This window comes from Molossus molossus, unplaced genomic scaffold, assembly GCF_014108415.1.
Source record: "Molossus molossus isolate mMolMol1 unplaced genomic scaffold, mMolMol1.p scaffold_m16_p_4, whole genome shotgun sequence".
Taxonomy (NCBI): domain Eukaryota; kingdom Metazoa; phylum Chordata; class Mammalia; order Chiroptera; family Molossidae; genus Molossus; species Molossus molossus.
Window position 1 is genome coordinate 22,999,771 of NW_023425377.1, and position 20,048 is coordinate 23,019,818.

At 43.1% G+C, this 20,048-nt stretch overlaps 1 protein-coding gene and 1 pseudogene across 3 annotated transcripts in view; one reads left to right on the forward strand and one right to left on the reverse strand.

Moving 5' to 3' along the window:
* The window catches only part of HMGXB3 (HMG-box containing 3), a 61,985-nt gene extending 56,459 nt beyond the window's left edge, over nucleotides 1-5,526 (reverse strand). Inside the window, exons 1-3 of one of the 3 annotated variants that reach the window (XM_036242094.1) lie at nucleotides 5,074-5,109; nucleotides 1,857-1,995; nucleotides 379-553 (exon numbers count right to left, since the gene is read on the reverse strand). In XM_036242094.1, coding sequence (XP_036097987.1) covers nucleotides 379-553; nucleotides 1,857-1,993 — 312 coding nt within the window. In that variant the 5' untranslated portion in view covers nucleotides 1,994-1,995; nucleotides 5,074-5,109. Of the gene's footprint in view, nucleotides 1-378; nucleotides 554-1,856; nucleotides 1,996-5,073 lie in introns of all 3 variants that reach the window. The other 2 variants (XM_036242093.1, XM_036242095.1) reach the window with 2 other exon arrangements.
* A 9,390-nt stretch (nucleotides 5,527-14,916) lies between these two features.
* Nucleotides 14,917-15,444, forward strand: LOC118615933 (annotated as a pseudogene).
* Nucleotides 15,445-20,048: the final 4,604 nt, after the last annotated feature.

Consider the following 20,048-nt stretch of genomic DNA (forward strand, 5'->3'; position numbering starts at 1 on the left):
CTGTAAACCTACCTTTGTCCACCACTGTAAAAGCTACTATATTAAAGGAAAATAATACTAACTATCCACAAGAATAAAGGGGCTCCAAGATACGCTAAAATTCAGGAAAATAATCTAAGAATCGCTGCAGATAACTCAGAAAAATATCAGTTCCGTGTACTACTACAATCAAAGAGGACAAAAGAGTACAGGGTATCATCAAAATTAATGGCAATAATGGTATAATGACAATATCAGGTATAATAACAATATCAGACTCAAGAAAGAAAAATGACTCAATTCAAAGTTTTCCTAAGAAAAGGAAACGGGTGTTGATCGCCCCAAGGCTTTCGCCACTGAACCAGTGGAGAAATCAGTTGGGGGAAAAAAATTACTTACAGGATCCAAACCTTCTTTCTCTAGTTTGGCTTTCTCCAAGTAGTAACTCCTTTCAGCCACGCTGAGAAGCCTCCAGCTCTCGCTGATCTTCTTATTGATCTCAGACTGAGGGAGGTGTGGGAGCTCCTGCTGCACTTTCAGGTAGATGTCATAATAGTACAGAAGGTAAGCCGACCTGAGGAAGCAATGACTTCTTAAGGTTTTCCCTCATTCAACCAGTGAATACTACAATGTTAGAGTTTGGGTAATGAAGAGGTAGATACAAAACTCAGCTTTTCATTTAACTAAATGAAGAACTAGAGCAAAGAAACATTTAAATACCCCCCTAGATGGTGTATCAGAGGTTTCTCTTTAGAAACCAGGAAGCAAAGAGTTCTCTGGTTTACTTCCATGGACATTTTCTGCAGGGATGATTGGCTTTAAAACCCAATAAGCAAAGACAGCTACAGGTGCCCTGTCATTCCACTCAAAGAAAGGTTATTTAGGGGTTGATTCCATGGTTGGGTTACCACTCACACTCTTTACAGTCTTCGGTCATCTCACTGATCAATAGCACTTCAAGGCTGAGAGAGGGAAGCAAGAACTATCAAAGTGACCCAATGCTGGTGGCCACAGCAAGAAGTTAGGAGTGTTCAGTTAAGAGGGAAACCAGAGCTATAATTTGGATAGTCTTAAAAGGTATTTTTGGTACTATTTATAAATCCACATTTTTATTAATGCTTTATTTTAAATATTTAAACACTAACAATGGTAATAACAAATAAGTTATTTTGTACAATAAGTCTTCCTTTAACATTGTTGACAGGTTCTTGGAATTGCAGCAAAACAATGTATTATTAAACCAATTTCATCATAGGCTAATTGATATAAATAAGAGTTAAGTCCCTATGCATCCCAATGTTATAATGAAATGACACTGAAAACACACATTTTTTTTTTTTTCCCCCTCATCCGAGGACATTTTTCCATTTTTTGTACAGACAGAGTGGGAGGGAGAGAGAGGAAGAGAGAGAGAGGGAAACATCGACGTGAAAGGGCCACATCGAGTGGCTGCCACGCGCCCGACCAACCAGGGCCGGGGACAAACTGCAACCGATGTACATGCCCTTAGCGGGAACCGAACCCGGGTCTCTCCGGACCGCAGGCGGACGCTCTAACCGCTGAGCCAAACCGGCCAGGGCAAAAACACATATTTTATTCAAAGACCTGTTGTACATAGCTTCCACCATCCGTATGATACAATTTCCTCTGACGGTCTAGAAATGTGACCAAAATCTGGCCAGGAATGGCAATTGCCAGCATCAATCTCCCACTTACCACTCCCCATCTCCCTCTCCCCCAACTCCAATGCCTATCCAGAGATTTCAATTAACATGGAACTCTCAGTGAATCTGGACGCAGTCTTAAAGTCTTCCTCAACACAGCTCTCCAAGCAGCTACTGTTTATAAACGTCAGCTACAAAAATATGTTGACTAACCTGGGTTTCTTGGCCTTTTCTCCATGTATTTTATACTTTTTCTTCTTCTTGGGTGGCCCAGGGGAGGTATAACAGTAGGATTCCTCAATTTCCTCCATCACGACAGTTACCTCAGTACCATCATATGATGCATCCATGGCTAGAAGACAGTGAAATACAAATATGTTTCAAGAATTGACCCTAAAGGGAACAGCAAACGATCCCTTATCTCTGCCAGGGCGTTAAGGCTGAGTCATTTCCCAAACTCAGTAGGTCCTAAAAAGTACCTGGGGGGTACTGACTAGATACAGATTTCAGGATTCCTCCTGGCCTTCTGCATCAGAATCTCAAGGGTACAGAAATCTGCATGCTTAACAAATGCTCCAGGTGATTCCTTTACTGAGATAAATGTGGGAACATTAGCTTAGCCCTTTCACTTATATTCATTCACTCAAGGGATACTAACAGTAATCCTTCAGCTCAAAGATTCTAGTCACACATTATCAGAAGTCCACATGGTAACAGGTAAAAAGAATATTAGGCCAGGAGTCAGATGTTCCATCACCTCAGGCAAACCACTTCATTAATTCACTCAGTCATTCACTCAAACATGCAGTAATTGCCTATATAAGAGATTTCTTTACATTCTGCCAACCTGTGTGACTTTGGGAAGGTCCTTTAGTTGCTTTAGGTTCAATTTTCTGATGCATAAAAAAAGAGATGTCTCGCCCTGGCCAGTTTGGCTCAGCGGTTAGAGCGTCGGCCTGCGGTCCGGAGAGACCCGGGTTCGGTTCCCGCTAAGGGCACGTACTTCGGTTGCAGTTTGTCCCCGGCCCTGGTTGGTCATGCGGGTGGCAGCCACTCGATGTGTCCCTTCACATCGATGTTTCTCTCTCTCTCTCCCTCCCACTCTATCTGTACAAAAAATGGAAAAATATCCTCGGGTGAGGATAAAAAAAAAAGAGATGTCTCACCCACCTTACCACAGATTTTTAGTGGCAAGGCTCAAAGATATCATAGACATAACTTTGTTTGAGAATAGTTGAATGCCATATGAAGAAAGGGTTCATATGAAAGATGAATAATCCTTTTTTTTATTCTCACCTGAGGACATTTTTTCATTTTTTTGTTCAGATAGAGCAGGAGGGAGGGAGGGAAGGAGAGAGAGAGAGAGAGAGAAACATCAATGTGAAAGGGACACATTGAGTGGCTGCCACCCGCATGACCCAACGAGGGACAAACTGCAACTGAAGTACATGCCCTTGGCAAGAACCGAACCCGGGTCTCTCTGGACCGCATGCTGACACTCTAACCGCTCGCTGAGCCAAAACCAGCCAGGGCAAGGTGAATAATCTTTGACTGAGATGCTTAACGACCTGCCCAAGGCCACCACAGCAAATAGGGACTTACATGACAGATTTGCTTTTTAATTCAAAAATCCAACTCTGAACCTTCTTTCATTATACTATACTGCTCCCCATCTCCACTGGCAACCCTCTAAACCAGCACAGTTCAATAAAATTTCTATGATGACGAAAATGTTCTATTATTTGTGCTCTCCAATATGGTAGCCACTTACGGCTAACGACCACCTAAAATATGGTTGGTCTGATTAAAGAATTGAATCAATTTTGTTTAATTGTAATCAATTTAAATAGTACATATGGCTAGTGGCTAGGGCAATGGACAGCACAGGTGTAAACAATAATCTGACAGACCAACATTAGCTCCCTGCCACTGGCCTAAGAAACAGAAAATCTACTAAAGGCTTTTCCTAGGGAAAGAAAGGCATACAACAGTTGAATGAGTTCATTGTGGCCACATTCTAAATTGGAGTTACACCCACGAGACTCAATCCTTGGAGGGAGAACACCACGTGAATTTTACCAGAAGGAAATAACATGCTTGCTCCTAAACATGTGTCTATTTTTTTTGAGAATTTAGGATTCTAGGAAGAGGGAGTTGTGGCAGTAAACACAGGGCTGATCTGTTTGTGTATTATAAAGCTCACATCTTAACTTAGACCTCACTACACAAATGATAAGGTGTCTTACAGGGTATGAGAAAAAGAGCACAGTACATTGAGTCAGCAGACCTGGATCCAAGTCTACACTCTAACCTTGTCATCTCTGACTAGCCTATTCCCTGCTGTAAATTTCAATTGTTCCTCAAATGAGACAAAGAGGCTGAAATCAATGGCTCCTAACTTTTTGGGAGACAAGAATCCCTTTGAGAATGTTGTGAAAGCTAAAAAAAATCTTTCCTAGAAAATGCAGGCAAAAAATATTTCATCTATAATTTTAAAGACATACAGTACTCCAGGATAAAAACACATTATTCTATTCCCAAGGTTATTTCTAGTTCTGTATCATCTCTTAATTATTTCCCTTCCCACTATAACACACACACACACACCCTCCATTCTGTCATAGTGCAACCCTGGAAGAGAACATAACCTACAATTTGGCTGGGTAAGTAAGAGGCCAGTGCTTTCACTGGGTAAGGAAAGCTAGAGTTCAAATCAAGGCTACGTGGGGGCTGCACTTTTGCCCTTAATAATCGATTCCTCGGCCCTTCAGAGTCTTGGAGAAAAAAGCAATTAATTGCAGGAGAGCATCTGTAAAGAGTGGCATATAGGGTTTTAGCACCCAGAACAAAATGACTTAGAAAACAATACCATTACAACCACCTTGGGGTGGGGGCAGGAAGAGACTAACCTGAGTTTTTGTCCTTTTTGTCTATTTGACTACCCCCGTTTTAAGCCTGGGTCCACGTTTTCAGATCCCAAGCCTCAGTACAGCAATACCCCCCTCCTCCACCCCACCCAAGGCAAGACACTATAAAGGTTAAAACCAAGGGCTCTGAAGGGCAGAAAACCAGGATTCTAATTTAAGTTACACATTTTAACAGCACCCACAGAACTCTATGACCTTGAGCAATCTACTTACTGTTTTCTCACCTGCAAAGCAGTTAAGGGCAGTACTTGAAATTTGGAGACACTTACACTGTCCCATCACATTCTCCTCCCAACCTCCTGAGATGGCTTTGACGGCTCAGCTATGGACCACGGTTTGACTCTGGGCTAGTTCCTTTCCCTCTTTGGGTCCCAGATATTTCAAGGTACCGAATGCGGGAGGGCACTAAGGCTCACTGTTCCTACTTTGTAGAAGGCAACAGGACTGAGAGAGCCACAGCACCCAGCTCGCGGTGCAGCGAGGCGCTCAAGGGCGGGACTTACCCCGAGGAGCGTGCAAGCCGCGCGGCTCACATTCCCGGAGGCACCCGGCCCGGGGGCTCGACGAGCGGGCTGGCCCGCGCACTCGCGCTCCCCGCTGTCGGCGAGAGGCGGCTCCAGTCGTGACAGTGGCAACAAGGAAGTGGAGGCGAGAGCTCGCGCGCGCATCCCGGGGCCTGGAGGAGCCCCAGCCCCGCGGCCCCGCCCGGCGACACACGGCGCGGAGTCGCGACAGCCCTTTCGCTCCTGTTCCTCAAAGTCACGATATGAGGTTTTGGAGGGCGGGTGAGGGAGCACAGGTTCACTCTGCAGGCTCTTCACCGACGCCTGCTGAGGGCCCCGGGGGGTCAAGCCCCGGGGAGCCCGAGGAAGACAGCAGAAACACGGGCGTCGCCGCGGCACCGGTTCAGCAGTGAAGGCAGCAGCGGCAGCAGCAGTAGCAGCAACAGTAACCTCGAATCGCCTGGGAGACCCGTCCCGGCAGCCCTCGCGGCGCACAGGAAGCGGCCGCGGCGCGTGACTGCGTGCGACGGCCTTGCGCAAGCGCAACAGCTCAGCCCCAGCTGTGGGGCGGGCCCAATGGAAACTGCTTGGAGATTTATGGAGGGGACCGATACAGTGGACGGACTGCTTCCGGCCTGAAGTTCGGGAAGGAAGAAGCTGCGGCCGCCCGCTGTGGGAAGTCTTGGCCACCCGGTCATTGACGTCAGGCGTTCAGGTAACTGGGGCGGGGCTGTGCTCGAAGTGAAGGCTTTGAGGCGCCGCTTCACCGCTCAGAGCCTCGATGGGTTCCGAGGAGCCCCAGCACTAGAACTCTCAGCATGGCGGGCACGGCCTGATCGCAGCCCTCCCCAGTCAGCCGCCACTCGTCCAGGATGGGGCTCTTAGTGTTGCAGCAAGCTGCCCTCCTCACCGCGGTGATCTACCCTCAGCCCGCCTCTGCCACCGTCCCACACACAGCAATGGCAGCGAGTTCCCGGAGAGACTCAAACTTAATTAAATGACCCTATGGAGAGGCTCTAGAATCAGATATGGTTGTATTGTCCTTTCCCCCGCCGATGTCACAGATTGTGATTGTCCCACATTGGTACAAATCCTCGCACGACCCTCACTATCTTGCAAATGTGTCTCCACAACGCCTACTCTTCTCCAGCTACCACTGTTACCAGCCTTCTCCTAGTCACCATCATATCCTGTCTGGACTGATGCAATTGCTTCCCACCTCCACTCTTGTTCCTCTACAATCTATTCTCCATACAGCAGCCAAAGTGACCTTTTTGCACTGTAATCTGATTAAGTCACTCCGTGCTTAAAACCCTCCAGAGTCGTCTTGTCCCCTTAGATTACAAATCAAATTTCTTTTTTTTAAAAGTTTTTTTCTTTATTAGTTTTAGAGGGAGAGGGAGAGAGATAGAACATCAAGGAGAACACCGACCAGCTGCCTCCTGCATGTCCCCCCCCCCCCCCCAATCTGGCCCACAACCTGGGCATGTGCCCTGACTAGGATTCGAACCAGCAACCTCTTGGTGCAGGGGTCGTCGCTCAACCACGGAGCCACATCAGCCGGGCCAAATAAATTTCTTAACGCTGGAGCTACACGACTTTGGTTTAGCTCTTGCTTCATTCTCTTTCCATGTCTCTTCTCAAAAGGGGTAATTCCCAGAACAAGCTCTATAGCACTCTGTAGTATTAAGAATACTGGTTTTATGGTTAGCCTTACCTGGGTTTGAATTCCAGCCCTGCCACATGTAAGCAGTATTAAGCATGTTAAAATAATAAGTTATGTTTACAACATAGATCCTTAATAATTGGTTCTCTTCTCAATAAATGGCACCACCACCCACTGGATTACTCAGTGCTCAAGCCAGAAATCAGGAAGTTATCTTTGACTCCTCGAGCACCTCACATCCAATCCATCAGCAAGATCTGCAAAAACGTAGCCCCAAAGTGACTATGTCCTACCATTTCCACTATTGCTCTTAATCCAAGCCACCGTTATCTCGCATCTGGATCCTGCAGCAGCTTCCTAACTAGTCTCCCAGCTTTTTCTCTTTTACCTTCAATTCTGTTTTTCACACACAGCAGTTGTCTTTCTCCTTGTTTAAGATCCTTCAGTAGCTTCCTGTGAACTCAAATGAACATATCCAAACTGTATGTGACCTACTAGACTAGCCTACATTTATTTCAGATTTAGGGCCACCTCTTGGGAAACGACTTTACCTATTAGGTTCCCCACTTTGCAATCAAAGAACTCTTCCTAAAGTGCAATTCTGATCATATCATTCTAAAAAAATCAACCTCTAAAGGCCTCATATTGTCCCAAGATCAAGCTGAAATCCTTACTAGGCCTTTCTGTGTCCAAAGACTTATTTTTTTCCTCACCATGCCATTTTTTTTTCTGTAGTACTTAATTACCTTTACACATATTTTCTTCTGTCTCATGACTTCCTATTTATACTTTAAGGCCTAACATCAACATTATTTCCTCTTTGAAGTGTACTTTCAATGCATGCCCTACCCAGCTGATCATCCCTACTTCTATGTTCTAGTCATGGTACTTTGTAACTTCTTATAGTATTCCATACACTCTAGTGTTTTTCTTCTCATCTTCCCTGGTAAGCTCCTCATAGGTGGGCACTATGCTCCATTCATCTCTGTATGGCTGGCATCGAGCACATGAATGGATAGACAGATGTGTGGAGGTGGTGGTAGAAGCCATTCCTCAGAAAGAGGCAATCACAGTATAAGGTCACGGCAGCTTCTCTTGTCCTTTGAGGAGTCTTATGATAAACGGTCTAAGCAATTACCAAAACTTCTGCTGTATTATGTTTATTTCCTTTGTAGCATGTATCACACTAATTTATCTGTTTACTTATTGTTTATATCCCCCCACCACATTATATATTTCATAAGGGCAAAGACCTTGAGTATGTTGTTCATCACAGTATCCTTGTAAATATTCATTAAATGAATGTATGGCTACCAGAATCATCCTCCCACAGTGAACATCCTTCCCAGCCAAATGGTGACACAGCTTTGAAGATCTCAATTTGGTGGAATTTCAAGTAAGACTACGGAGTGGCAGAAATAACACCAATCTGAGTCAAGAAATCTAAGCTGTATGACCCTGGATAACCCCTTTTCCTGGACCTCAGTTTCTGTATTTGTAATATCCCTTGAATGTATACAGTGCATTGCTATTTGCAAACCACTTTTACAAAATCTGTTTTTATTTTTATTTTATTTTATTTTTTTGGTACGCGCCCCTAGCGGGAACCGAACCCGGGATTCTCTGGCCTGCAGGCCGAAGCTCCAGCCACTGAACCAAACTGGCCAGGGCTGTTTTTATTAATTTTTAGAGAGAGAGGAAGGGAGAGGGAGAGAGGAACATCAATTTGAGAGAGAAACGTCAATTGGTTGCCTCTTGCATGCCCCCTACCAAGGATCAAGCCTGAAACTCAGGCACACACCCCAACCAGAATCGAACCGGCAATCTCTTGGTGAATGGGATGACACTCAACCAACTAGCCACACCAGCTAGGGCTGCAAAGCTCTTTTACCATCTGTTATTTCAATCTATTCTCATAGTAGATGGAGCAGACAGTGTTACTATTTTATGAAGACTCAGAAAGTGTAAATAAACTAGATTACTTGTAAGATCTGTTCTATTTCAAACATCCTAAAGTAGTTAGTCGCCACGAAAAGTAGTATGAATCCCATCTTGACTTTGGCCTTATATTATCATTTCTTAATAGGATTTTTAAAAACCTGAACCCATTTTTTATTGTTGTTGTTGTTAATCCTCAGGCGAGGATATTTTCCCATTGATTTTTAGATAGAGTGGAAGGGAGGGAAGGAGAGAGAGAGAGAAACATTGATGTGAGAGAGACACATTATTTGGTTGCCTCCCGCACAACCCAGGGCCAGGGATCGAACCTGCAGCCCAGGTACGTGCCCTTGACGTGGAATCGAACCTGCAACCCTTCGCCTCTGAGCCAAACTGGCCAGTGCTCAACTCATCTTTTAGGGGGAATTAATTATCTTTGGTTCCTGATAGGTATTCCATTTTGTCTTCTCTGTTTTCCACACTTGTGGCAAAACAAACCACAAGGAAGAGCCGACACAGCGCTGGTTGTTGTGGCCCAGCCCTCATTCTGCAAATATAGCAAACAAGGGGAACAAGTAACATAGGCAGTTTTCCCTGGAGGAGAAAATGAAAGTTATAAAAGCTGCAGATTCAGGCAAGAATAAAGGTGATGTGGCAAAACAATTCAGTATCATTCCCTACTTTGTCTATTCTTAAAGGATGGTGTAAAATTTGAAGAAAAGGTGAGGTAGCATCTACGGAACCCCAGCAGCAAAAGATGAGGAATGCTCTCTATAACAACATCGATAAGGCTGTTTTTGCTTGGTTTCAAGAAATCCATGTCAAAAACATTCTTGTGACTGGTTCTATCATTTGGAAAAAAGCACTAAACTTGGCCAACATGCTTGGCTATGACAATTTTCAAGCAAGCGTGGGCTGGCTGACCAGATTTAGGGATTGCCACGGAATTGCTTTGAAAACAGTCTGTATTGATAGTGACAGACTAATGAATGATATAGGAATAGATAAGGTTAACGAGTGGCATGCAAGGGAAAGTATAAAACTGATTGCTGATGACAGCCTAGATGATATCTTTAATGCTGACAAGACAGGAGTGTTTTTCCAGTTGCTTCCCCAGCACACACTGGCTGCTAAAGGGGACCATTGTAGACGGGGAAAGAGAGAAAAGCAGTGATAGACAACATTCTTTTGAAATGGGGGACTGAAAAAAATGAGACCATTGATTGCTGCTAGGTCAGCCAGTCCACACTGCTTTAAGAACGTCCATTCTCTCCCTTGTGATTACTGAGCTAACCAATGGGCACTGAATCTGTTTAATAAGTGGCTGATGCAAATGGATGCCAGGATGAAGCGGTGGAATGTCAAATCCTCCTGTTCAACAATTGCTCTGCTCACAACATACTTCCATGCTAGGAAAGGATTCGGGTGGGGTATCTGCCCTCAATTGTATTACTGTCCTACAGCCACTGAATCTTGGCATAATTCACACCATGAAAGTGATGTACAGGAGCCACCTTCTATAACATCCTTTTCAAGCTCAGCAGCAGTGAGGATCATGGAAAAGTGGACATCAAGTAGGCATTGTCCCTATGGAATTGACAGATTCTGACAAAGCAGAAGCAGCCAGTGAACCAGACATTGCCTCTGAAAAGTTGTAGCACTCAGTGGCTATTGCCACCTGTGTCCCAAATGAAGTAAATGTGCAGGACTTTGTCACTGTAGATGATGACCTCAGCTACAGTGGCTGATGGACACAGAGGTCATCCAAGGTATAAGGGCCAGTGAAAATAATGATGAAGCTGGAAGTGAAGATGAGGAGGAGGCTTCTTTTTACCACAGCAGCCCAAAATCACCATCACAAATGCCATCTCAAGTGTATAGAAACTTAGATGGTTCTTTTCCACTTGTGTAGGTGTTCCTGATGCTGTTTTGGACAGCTAAATGAGAAGAGTAACACAAACTCTTGTTGATTCCAAAATTACAGATTTCCTTCAAACAAAATAATGTAGGCATTATTTTGCCTCTTACTTTGGAAGCTCACAAGAATCTTTAAATCTTTAGGTTTCTTTAGATAGGATATTGAGCTTACGTGTTTTTTGTTTGTTTGTTTGTTTGTTTGTTTTTATTAATTTTTGTTACAGATGTTTCTCCTTTTTCCCCCACTGATTCTCCCCTCCCCCTCCCTCCTGCCCTTTCCCCAGTTTGTTGTCCATGTCCACTGTTCATGCATACATGCATATAACTTCTGTGGTTTATCTCCCCCCCGCCTCCCATTTAGGGGATTGTCAGTCTGTATCCCACTTCCGCATCTCTGGGACTACCCCCTTCCTCAGACTGTTATGTTCATTATATTCCTGAACTTACGTTTTAAGCAATATAATTCTAACAACATTCCAATCCTCTGAAATAATCAGGAAACTTCCTTGAATGGACTTTGGAAATAAAATTTGACTAATATGTGTGTTCTCTTTTGATTAATAGAGTGGCTCCCAAATTTGTCTAAACCTTAGGGTCACTTGAGGATCTTTTAAAAATGTCCAAATCCCAGACCTTATCCCTGACCAATTAAATCATGATGTCTGGTGATGGGTCATAAGCATTAGCAGTTTTTTAAGCTTCCTGGGTGATTCCAATGTGCAGAAAAGTTTGGGAACTACTGGATTAACCGCAGGAAAATCAAGCACACCGTGGACCTGGCACCAACTTCTTCCCAGTAAGTCTAGCTCAGTGTTTTCCAAATTTTGGCTCACTTCAGACTCACTTGGAAGGCTTGCTAAAACCCATATTGCTGGGCTCTCTGAAGTTTCTGATTCAGTAGGTCTTAGGTGGGCCCCAAGAATTTGAATTTCTAACAACTTCCCAGGTGATGCTGATGTGGTCCAGGGTCCATACTTTGAGAACCACTGGTCTAGCTGGATTCTAGCACTTCTCTCTTCAGAGGGCCACTTCAATACTCCTCATCACTGTCAAAATAATAATAATAAAATAATAATAACTAATAATAATCTGTTCTTACTACAGAGCTGTTAATTAAGTCCTTTTCACTAATTTAGTGACTTTAGAACCTTCTTAGCTATTCTCTTGACTGCCCTGCCAGTTAACCAAGTATTTAGTAAAGGTACATTTGTCTGTGCCTAAAGAATTAACAGGGGCCATCTATCCCATTAAAAGGTCTTGTGGTGCTTCAGGCTTACTAAATAGGGAGTGAAGTACAGGGAAATAAAGTACATTAAAGAGGAGACATGGTACCATCTGGGAGACAGGTTATGTCAGAGAATACTGTTAATCAGGATTATGGAAGAAAACATATAACCCAGTGTACCTCAACTGCGAGATGAGGTGAGAGGAAAGTTTGGAGCAAGATGGATGTGTGAGTGTGTTTGGATGGTCCCCTATTTGGATTATTCACACTGTTCCTCTACACACCTGTGATCCAGCCTGGACTATGTAATTAAGATGAGGGCACATTATATTTGCCTTCACTGAAATTACTTCATAAATAACCTGTATTCCTTTGTGCTTGTTTTGCAGAGAAGTCTGTTAGAGCAGAATTTATTTTAAATTATTTAAAACTATATAAATTTATAGTCAGATTTTTTTTGTTGTTAATCCTCACCCAAGGATTATTTGATAGAGTGGAAGGGAGAGAGAAAAAAACATCGATGTGAGAGACACACATCGATTGGTTGCCTCTCACATGACCCCAATGGGCTGGGGAGCAGACCTGCAACCCAGATACATGGCCTTAAGCCCTTGACTGGGAATCAAACCCATGACCCTTTGGTCTACGGGCCAACACTCTAACCACTGAGCAAAACTGGCCAGGGCTATAATCAGATTTATATTAAAGTTTTCCTCCTACTGAGAGGCACTCTCGATATCCTTTATAACCTTAGTATCCCTAATAAGTCAGGTAAATGTCAATTTCATTTTTTAGAAGGTACTCACAATACCTCTTAGTGTAATTTTTTTCCCCTTCAAGTTAATTTTGTGGCTATTTCAGAATCCCATAGCAACTCAGTTATTTTTCTTTCTGTAGTTACTTAATTGAAATGTGTATAAGCAGATTAATCATAGAAAGTACAGCTTCTGTGTTGAACAAAGAACAATCACAAAAAGCAGATGTTTAAATGGATGTTTTTGAAAGCTTATCTTGCCTATTTTTTCTTGTAACTAGAATTTGAATTAAAGGTACTATACATATTTAAAATTTTTAACACTTAAGAGAGGAAAACTCTTCTGGCTAAGTCCTGTGGGTATACTCATTTCAGCACCTTAACTGTTTTCACCACCTTGTGTCAGGATGACTGACTCAATTTCCCGTTCTTTCCCTTATCTTTCTCCTGACATGTTTTGCACATAACGTTAGATCTATTGGCATCATGCCATTTTCCATGCCCACTTGTCTGGTGGTTCCCAAATGCTTACATAGACACAGACAACAGGATGGTGATAGCCAGAGGAAAAGGCGGGTAGAGGGGAGGTGAAAGTGGGCAAAGTGGGGGAAATGGCAGTGGAAAGAAACTTTACCTGGGGCAATGGGCGCACAGTGCAGTGTGCAGATGATACTTTGTTGAGTTGTACACTTGAAACCTGTATGGTTTTGTGAATCAATGTCACCCCAATAAATTCAATTAAATAAATAAAGCATTTAAGGCAATCTGCTGTATTAGATTAAAGGCTTAAAATTCTATTACATTTGTGACCAATGAAAAAATAAAAAATAAAAGACTAGATTATTCAGCTGAGTTTTAGCACCCTCTAGAATTGACCACAATCTGCATTCCAGCTTGGTGGCTCCCTACAATTCAGTGTGTACTGCCCTAATAGGCCATTGTCTTCTTTCACTCTATACCCATGTCTGCTAGTTTGCCTTTTCCTGACCGCCTTATCCTACTCTCTACCAAGCTAGGCCCCACACATTCTTCACGAACTTGAGTCCTCTTCCAGCCTTTCTTGAAAACTCCAGATCCACCTTTTTTCCCAACTCCTCAGCACTCTTGTCTCTGCCCCTCAGTTAAGCACTTAAATGTTTTATCAATGTTCTGTAGCTCTTTAACTAAACAGTAAGCTCCATGAGAACAGGGATCAGTCAGCCTTTTGTGACCTTAATGGTGTCTAGCACTGTGCTGGGCACATCATAGGCCCTTCAATAAACACTTGTATATAAATTGATACATACATGTAATGTGTCAAAGCCAACTTTTTAAGTTGTATTAAGTATTCATTCTACTAGAAAATGACTTGGAGATAAGGTAGATTCCTCTATTAAGGAGGATTTGCAAAAAGTTTCCATGAATATCATTGCATAATACATTATTCCAATCCAGGTTATAGCCTGTTCTTTGATAATAAAGAATTTTAATATATAAAGTTAAACTTGTTTCCTTCCACTGAACATCATTGCGGGATTCTCCATTTACACACATAATATTTTAGTATGAAAGGCTTGTCTAAGTGCCTTGCACTAGTAGTGTTCAGTAAATATGTGCTAAAACTTACTTTTAAAAACTCACATTCTTGACTCATTTAACATATCTTATGAATTAGAGCCAGGTAGATGGAAATGATGTCCAAAAGAGAGCGCTCACAGTCTGGTTTACATTGGCTAAACCTTTGATTCTATTGGGCATTAGGGTTTTGTTTGATGCTTTGTTTTTTAAACTGAAAGAGATCATCGCTTTTTAGTCTGCTCTCTTTGTCATGCCCTCTCTGGTCCCTTCACGCCCACTTGAGGACTTAGTTTTGCTCCAGTTGGCCAATCTATTCCATAGGCCAATATTCTAGAACTAGGCACCTTTCTCATTTGTACTGTTTTGAAAATAAAAAGGTATACCTGGCACAGACCAAGTGTTCTATAAATGCTATTGTCATTACTATCCACCCATTTAGAATTTTACCAGTACCATCTAGAGACCGACCTTACCAGCCCTTTCTTCCACTAACAGATCTTGGGGTTGTATTCCAGAACCACCTAGCATGATAATAGATATGGGAAAGTAGGAGTTTTCTTTTCTTTGCCCCATTCCTAAGAAGGGCTCTTATATTAAAAAGGATGGAAACTGGCAGTGCCCTCAGGGTCCCCTGGATCTGTTTCTTGCTTCAACAGTGTTTGGACAGAACAGATCCAGACACCCCTTCTTCCAACCTCTTTTACAGTTACCATCTTCAGAACCATCTCAGCCTCTAAGACCAGCCAACACCATTTTTTTAGTTTAACTTCTTATTGTCTAGCAGCCATGAGACCCCAAATTCGTCAGAATTATTCCACTAAGGGGGAGGCCGCTGTCAACCACCTGGTCAACCTGCATCTGCAGGCCTTCAACACCTACCTCTCTCTGAGCTTCTATTTCAACCACCCAGATGTGGCTCTGGAGGTCGTGGGCCACTTCTTCTGTGAGTTGGCCAAGGAGAAGCATGAGCGTGCCAACCTTCTCTTGAAAATGCAAAACCTGCGTGGTGGCAAGGCCTTCCTCAAGAAGGTGCAGAAGCCTTCCCAAGATGAGAGCGGTGAAACTCTGGATGCCACGGAAGCCACCATGGCCTTGGATTAGAACCTGAACCAGGCCCTTTTGGATCTGCATGCCCTGGGTTCCACCCACATAGACCCTCATCTCTGTGACTTCCTAGAGAACCACTTCCTGGATAAGGAGGTGAAAATCATCCAGAAGATGGGCAGCCACCTGACTAACCTCAGCAGGGGGGCCAGCCCTGAAGCTGGGCGGGGAGAGTATCTCTTTGAAAGGCTCACCCTCAAGGATGACTAGCAACCTTTAGAGCCCAGAGGCCTTTACATGGCCCCTCTGCATCCCCTTGTTGTCTTGCTTCTGTTTGAGGTTCTCTCTGAAACCATTAGGAATCCTTTTAACTACCCTGAAGTTCTCTCCCATGTCTTGGACCAAATGTTAACAATAAAGTTTTTACAGTAAAAAAAAAAAAAAGGGAAGGAAGCTAAGAGTTATTGATTGTCTATTATATGTCAAACAGTTTCACTTAATATTTCCAGAAAATCATAATGCAAAAGGACAGATAGGCTCAGATAATGTAATGTTGCAGACCTATTAAAGAACTGTTCATGCTACCTGAAGCCAGTTATCTTTGAAATAGATTGTGGTAGCATATTCTGGCCACCAGATGGCAGAGGTAGGCTACATAAGGGAGATAATTTAACCAACTGAAGAAACCTTAGGAGCAGCCACTTGTAATTTCTCTGACATGGTAGATTGAGAGGGAAAGGGCTGTACGAGGAAGACTGAGGACTGTCCTTAGCCCTATATCCACACTTGCACTTCTTCCACAGAGCTGAGAGATGTAGAAAGGGGTGTACATTTGGGAAGAGGCTTCACTGCAGGTATGGGGAGATGGTGTATGTAGACTATTCCTCACAAAGTATTGTGCTCCAGTTAGGAACTCCACTCCCAATTCTCTTAGTCGGTATAAGGTGTTAGCTTCAACTGATTGATGAAAAAAAAATGTGACTCAAAATTCACATACCAAAATGCAGAGGTTGGGCAGTAGTAAACAAGTCAGATTTGGGTTTCTGATTAAAACACAGTACATAATGGAGACACGCAACATGAAAACTGGAAGGCTCCTCAAACAGTGTAATCCTCCTTCCCTCTTCAGTGATGGAAAAAAGGATTCCCCATAGGGTTGACCTCCTTACGACCACAAGCAAAAAGGAAAGAATTGGGTTTCTTTATGCTTTATGGCTTTCTTTTTCTTTTCTTTTCATCTTTATTGTTGAATGTAGAATGTATTAGATGTTCCACATTTTTCCCCCATTGACCCCCTCCTCCCCACTCCCGCCCCCCTCCCGCCTTTTCCCACACTTTTGTCTGTGTCCATTGGTTATGCATATAAGTTCTTTGGTTTATTTCTCCCCGCCCCCCCAAACCATTTCCCTTTGAGGTTTGTCAGTCTAGCAATGAATTTGTACTTCTTAATCCCTTCACCTGTTTCACTCATTCCCCCAACCCCCCTCCCATCTGCAACCAACAAAATGTTCTCTGTATCTATGAGAATGTTTCTGTTCTACCTGTTCATTTTGTTTGTAGATTCCATTGTTGATAGATATGTATTCATTGCCATTTTGTTTGTTCATATATTTTATCTTTTTCTTCAAAAAGACCCTTCATCATTTCATATAATAACGGTTTGGTGGTGATGAACTCCTTTAACTTTTTCTTGTCTGGGAAACTCTTTATATGGCCATCGAGTCTAAATGACAGCTTTGCAGGATAGAGTAATCTTGGTTGTAGGTTCTTGCTTTTCATCACTCTGAATATTTCTTGCCACTCCCTTCTGGCCTGCAAAGTTTCTATTGAGAAGTCAGCTGACAGCCTTATGAGAACTCCCTTGTAGGTAACTAGCTGCCTTTCTCTTGCTGCTTTTAAGATTCTTTGTCTTGAACCTTTTGCATTTTGATGATGATGTGTCTTCGTGTGGGCCTCTTGGGGTTCATCTTGTTTGGGAATCTCTGTGCTTCCTGAACTTGTATGTCTGTCTCTTTCACCAAGTTAGGAAAGTTTTCTGCCATTATTATTTCAAACAGGTTTTCGATTTCTTGTTCTCTCTTCTCCTGGCACCCCCAAGATGCAAATGTTGGCACGCTTGAAGTTGTCCCAGAGGCTCCTTACACTATCCTCATTTTTTTGGATTATTTTTTCTTTTTGCTGTTCTGATTGGGCGTTTTTTGCTTCCTTATATTCCAAATCGATGGTTTGCTTCTTGGCTTTACATACTCTACTTTGAATCTGTGTAAATTATTCTTTATTTCAGTTAAAGCCTCCTTCATTTCTGACTGTGCATTCATAATTTCTGACTGGTCCTTTTTTATGCTGTTGAGGCCCTCACTAAGTTCACTGAGGTTCTCCCTGAGTTCATTGAGTATCCTTATAAGCAGTGTTTTGAACTCAGCATCTGTTAGGTTGCTTATCTCCATTTCGCTTAGTTCTTTTCTTGGGGGTTTTGTTCTGTTCTTTCATTTGGGACCTGTTTCTTTGTCTCCTCATTTTGGTTGCCTCCCTGTGTTTGTTTCTGTGTATTACTTAACGAGCGGTATGGGGCTGAAACCAGATGCTGCTCGTTTGAAAGAATTTAGGAAAAACCTGAAGCAGGATCCAAGTCAGGCCAATCCTATGGTTAAGCAAGTGGCAACAGCTTGGGTGGGCCTGAAAGTGGGGTGGGGTGGAGTGGGGTGGGGTGGGGCGGGGTGGGGTGGAGTGGGGTGGGGTGGGGCGGGGCGGGGTGGGGCCTCAGGGAGTCACCAGGGCGGGGCTACCAGTGTGAGCCAGGTTGCTGGAGTCCCAGTTTTGGCCACTGTCTGCCAACCCAGGGAAGGGCTCACCAAAGGAACAAAGGCCTCTGACAGTACATTTGTCCCAGAGAAAGCCCCCTCTCCAGCCCTCGCTCCAGTGCCAAACAGCTCAGTTCTTCCCTGTATGTCTCTGGCGCCCCTCGAGCTGCCTCCCCTCCAAGCTTAGAGGGAGAGAGTCTGATAAGTCCGTGTGCGGGCCCTTTAGGGAGCTGCCTGGGGCTCCAGCCGCTTCAGCCTCCCTGAGCCTCAGTTCCTGCTGGTTTTTCCAGCCAGAAGTTATGGGGATTCTCTTCCTGGCACTGGAACCCTGAGCAGGGCACCTGGTGTGGGACGGGGACCCCTCAGTCCTCAGGAAGGACCTTCCCAGCCAAGGTGTCCTCCTGATTTTTATCCGCCACACGTGGGTGTGGGACCAGCCCGTCTCGCCACCGGCCCTCGCCCCTCCGCCCCTCCTACCAGTCTGGATGCGGCTGCTGCTTTAATTCCGTAGTTGTAGGACTTCCATTCAGCTTGATTTCAGGCGGTTTTGAATGATGGTTGTTCTGTAGTTTAGTTGTAACTTCGATGTGGTTGTGGGAGGACGCGATACCGCGTTTACCTACCCGCCTTCTTGACCAGAAGTTCTGCTTTATGGCTTTCTATAAGGACAGATCCTCTTGTTATAGCTAGGAAAAATTAATGACTGACTCACTCTCCAAAGGTAAAGAGATGGTATTTTAAAGTTCACTGGTGATCTAAATCTACTTCTTAGTAACCACCCCCCACCTTGCACTTAAATAATTTAGACACAATATTTTATTAGCATAACAATTTATTAGCAAATGAAATAACACCTCTAGATCTTAACACATATACGATCTTAAGGAGTAAACATCATGAACATATCCTTCCAGAAGAAAAGGGTCTACTATTAACCAACTCTCCCTTTCCTGCAATAGGCTACAATTATCAATAAGCATCCTCATCTCGTAGAGGGTTAAGCATAATTTATATGGAATAGCATCAAGGCACTTGCTTTAATTAAAAAAGATATATGTGGTATAAAACATGTTCCTAAAAGTCACTGGCCTTGAATGATGAGGAAAAAAGGCAGTATACTTTTTTAGTGAATAGACAAGACTCAGAATTTGAGTTCATTCATGTGTCACCCTGATATTGTCTTGATTTGTATATAAATTTGCAAAGGAGACAAAAAGGTAGCATTTTATATAGATTGGTTTGTTCACACTAATTTTGGAGAAATCATGGCAGCATCAGAATTCAAACAGTAATTTCCCAACTGATTTGAATTAAAAGGCAACAGTTGTTTGACTCCAAGTATTATCTTATTATTTTAGGGATGAGGAATGTGATGGAGCAATAAGTAAAATAAGTTTACTAAACCTGAAGTTAAAAACCCTTTCTGGCTTAGGCTGCTTATCTGTTTGCCAATTAAAAAACCTTCAGTTAGAAATTTAGTCATTGGTATTTTGTAATAACATTGTGAATATTTGGTTTTTTTCAGAGTCATAGTTCAAGTCCAAGAAAGATTATATACATGGTTCCAGTGTAGACTCACAAACATGGCATCTCCAGGAAAGGCATCTGGTACCCTTCATTATTTCACTGTTTGTAACTCAGTATCTCCTTCCTATAAACATCTCTAAGAGGAAAATAAAATATATACCAACACTCCCCACACAATTTAATATAATGCTTATTTAACTTTCCTAAGTGTATTTAACATGTTCACCTTAAATTTTAAGTGCAAAACACTTTTTAAAAAAAATAGTCCTTGTCAGAATAAAAATTACCTTATAAAAATAAATCTCCCCCACTCCCACATCTAAATTCTCCATTCCTAGCTACTAATATATATATTTAAAACTAAAATGTACCTTTAGCCCTGGCCGGTTTGGCTCAGCGGTTAGAGCATTGGCCTGCAGTCCAGAGAGACCTGGGTTCGGTTCCCGCTAGGGGCACATACCTCGGTTGCGGTTTGTCCCCAGCCCTGGTTGGGTCCTACTGGTGGCAGCCACTCGATGTGTCCCTTTCACGACAATGTTTTTCTCT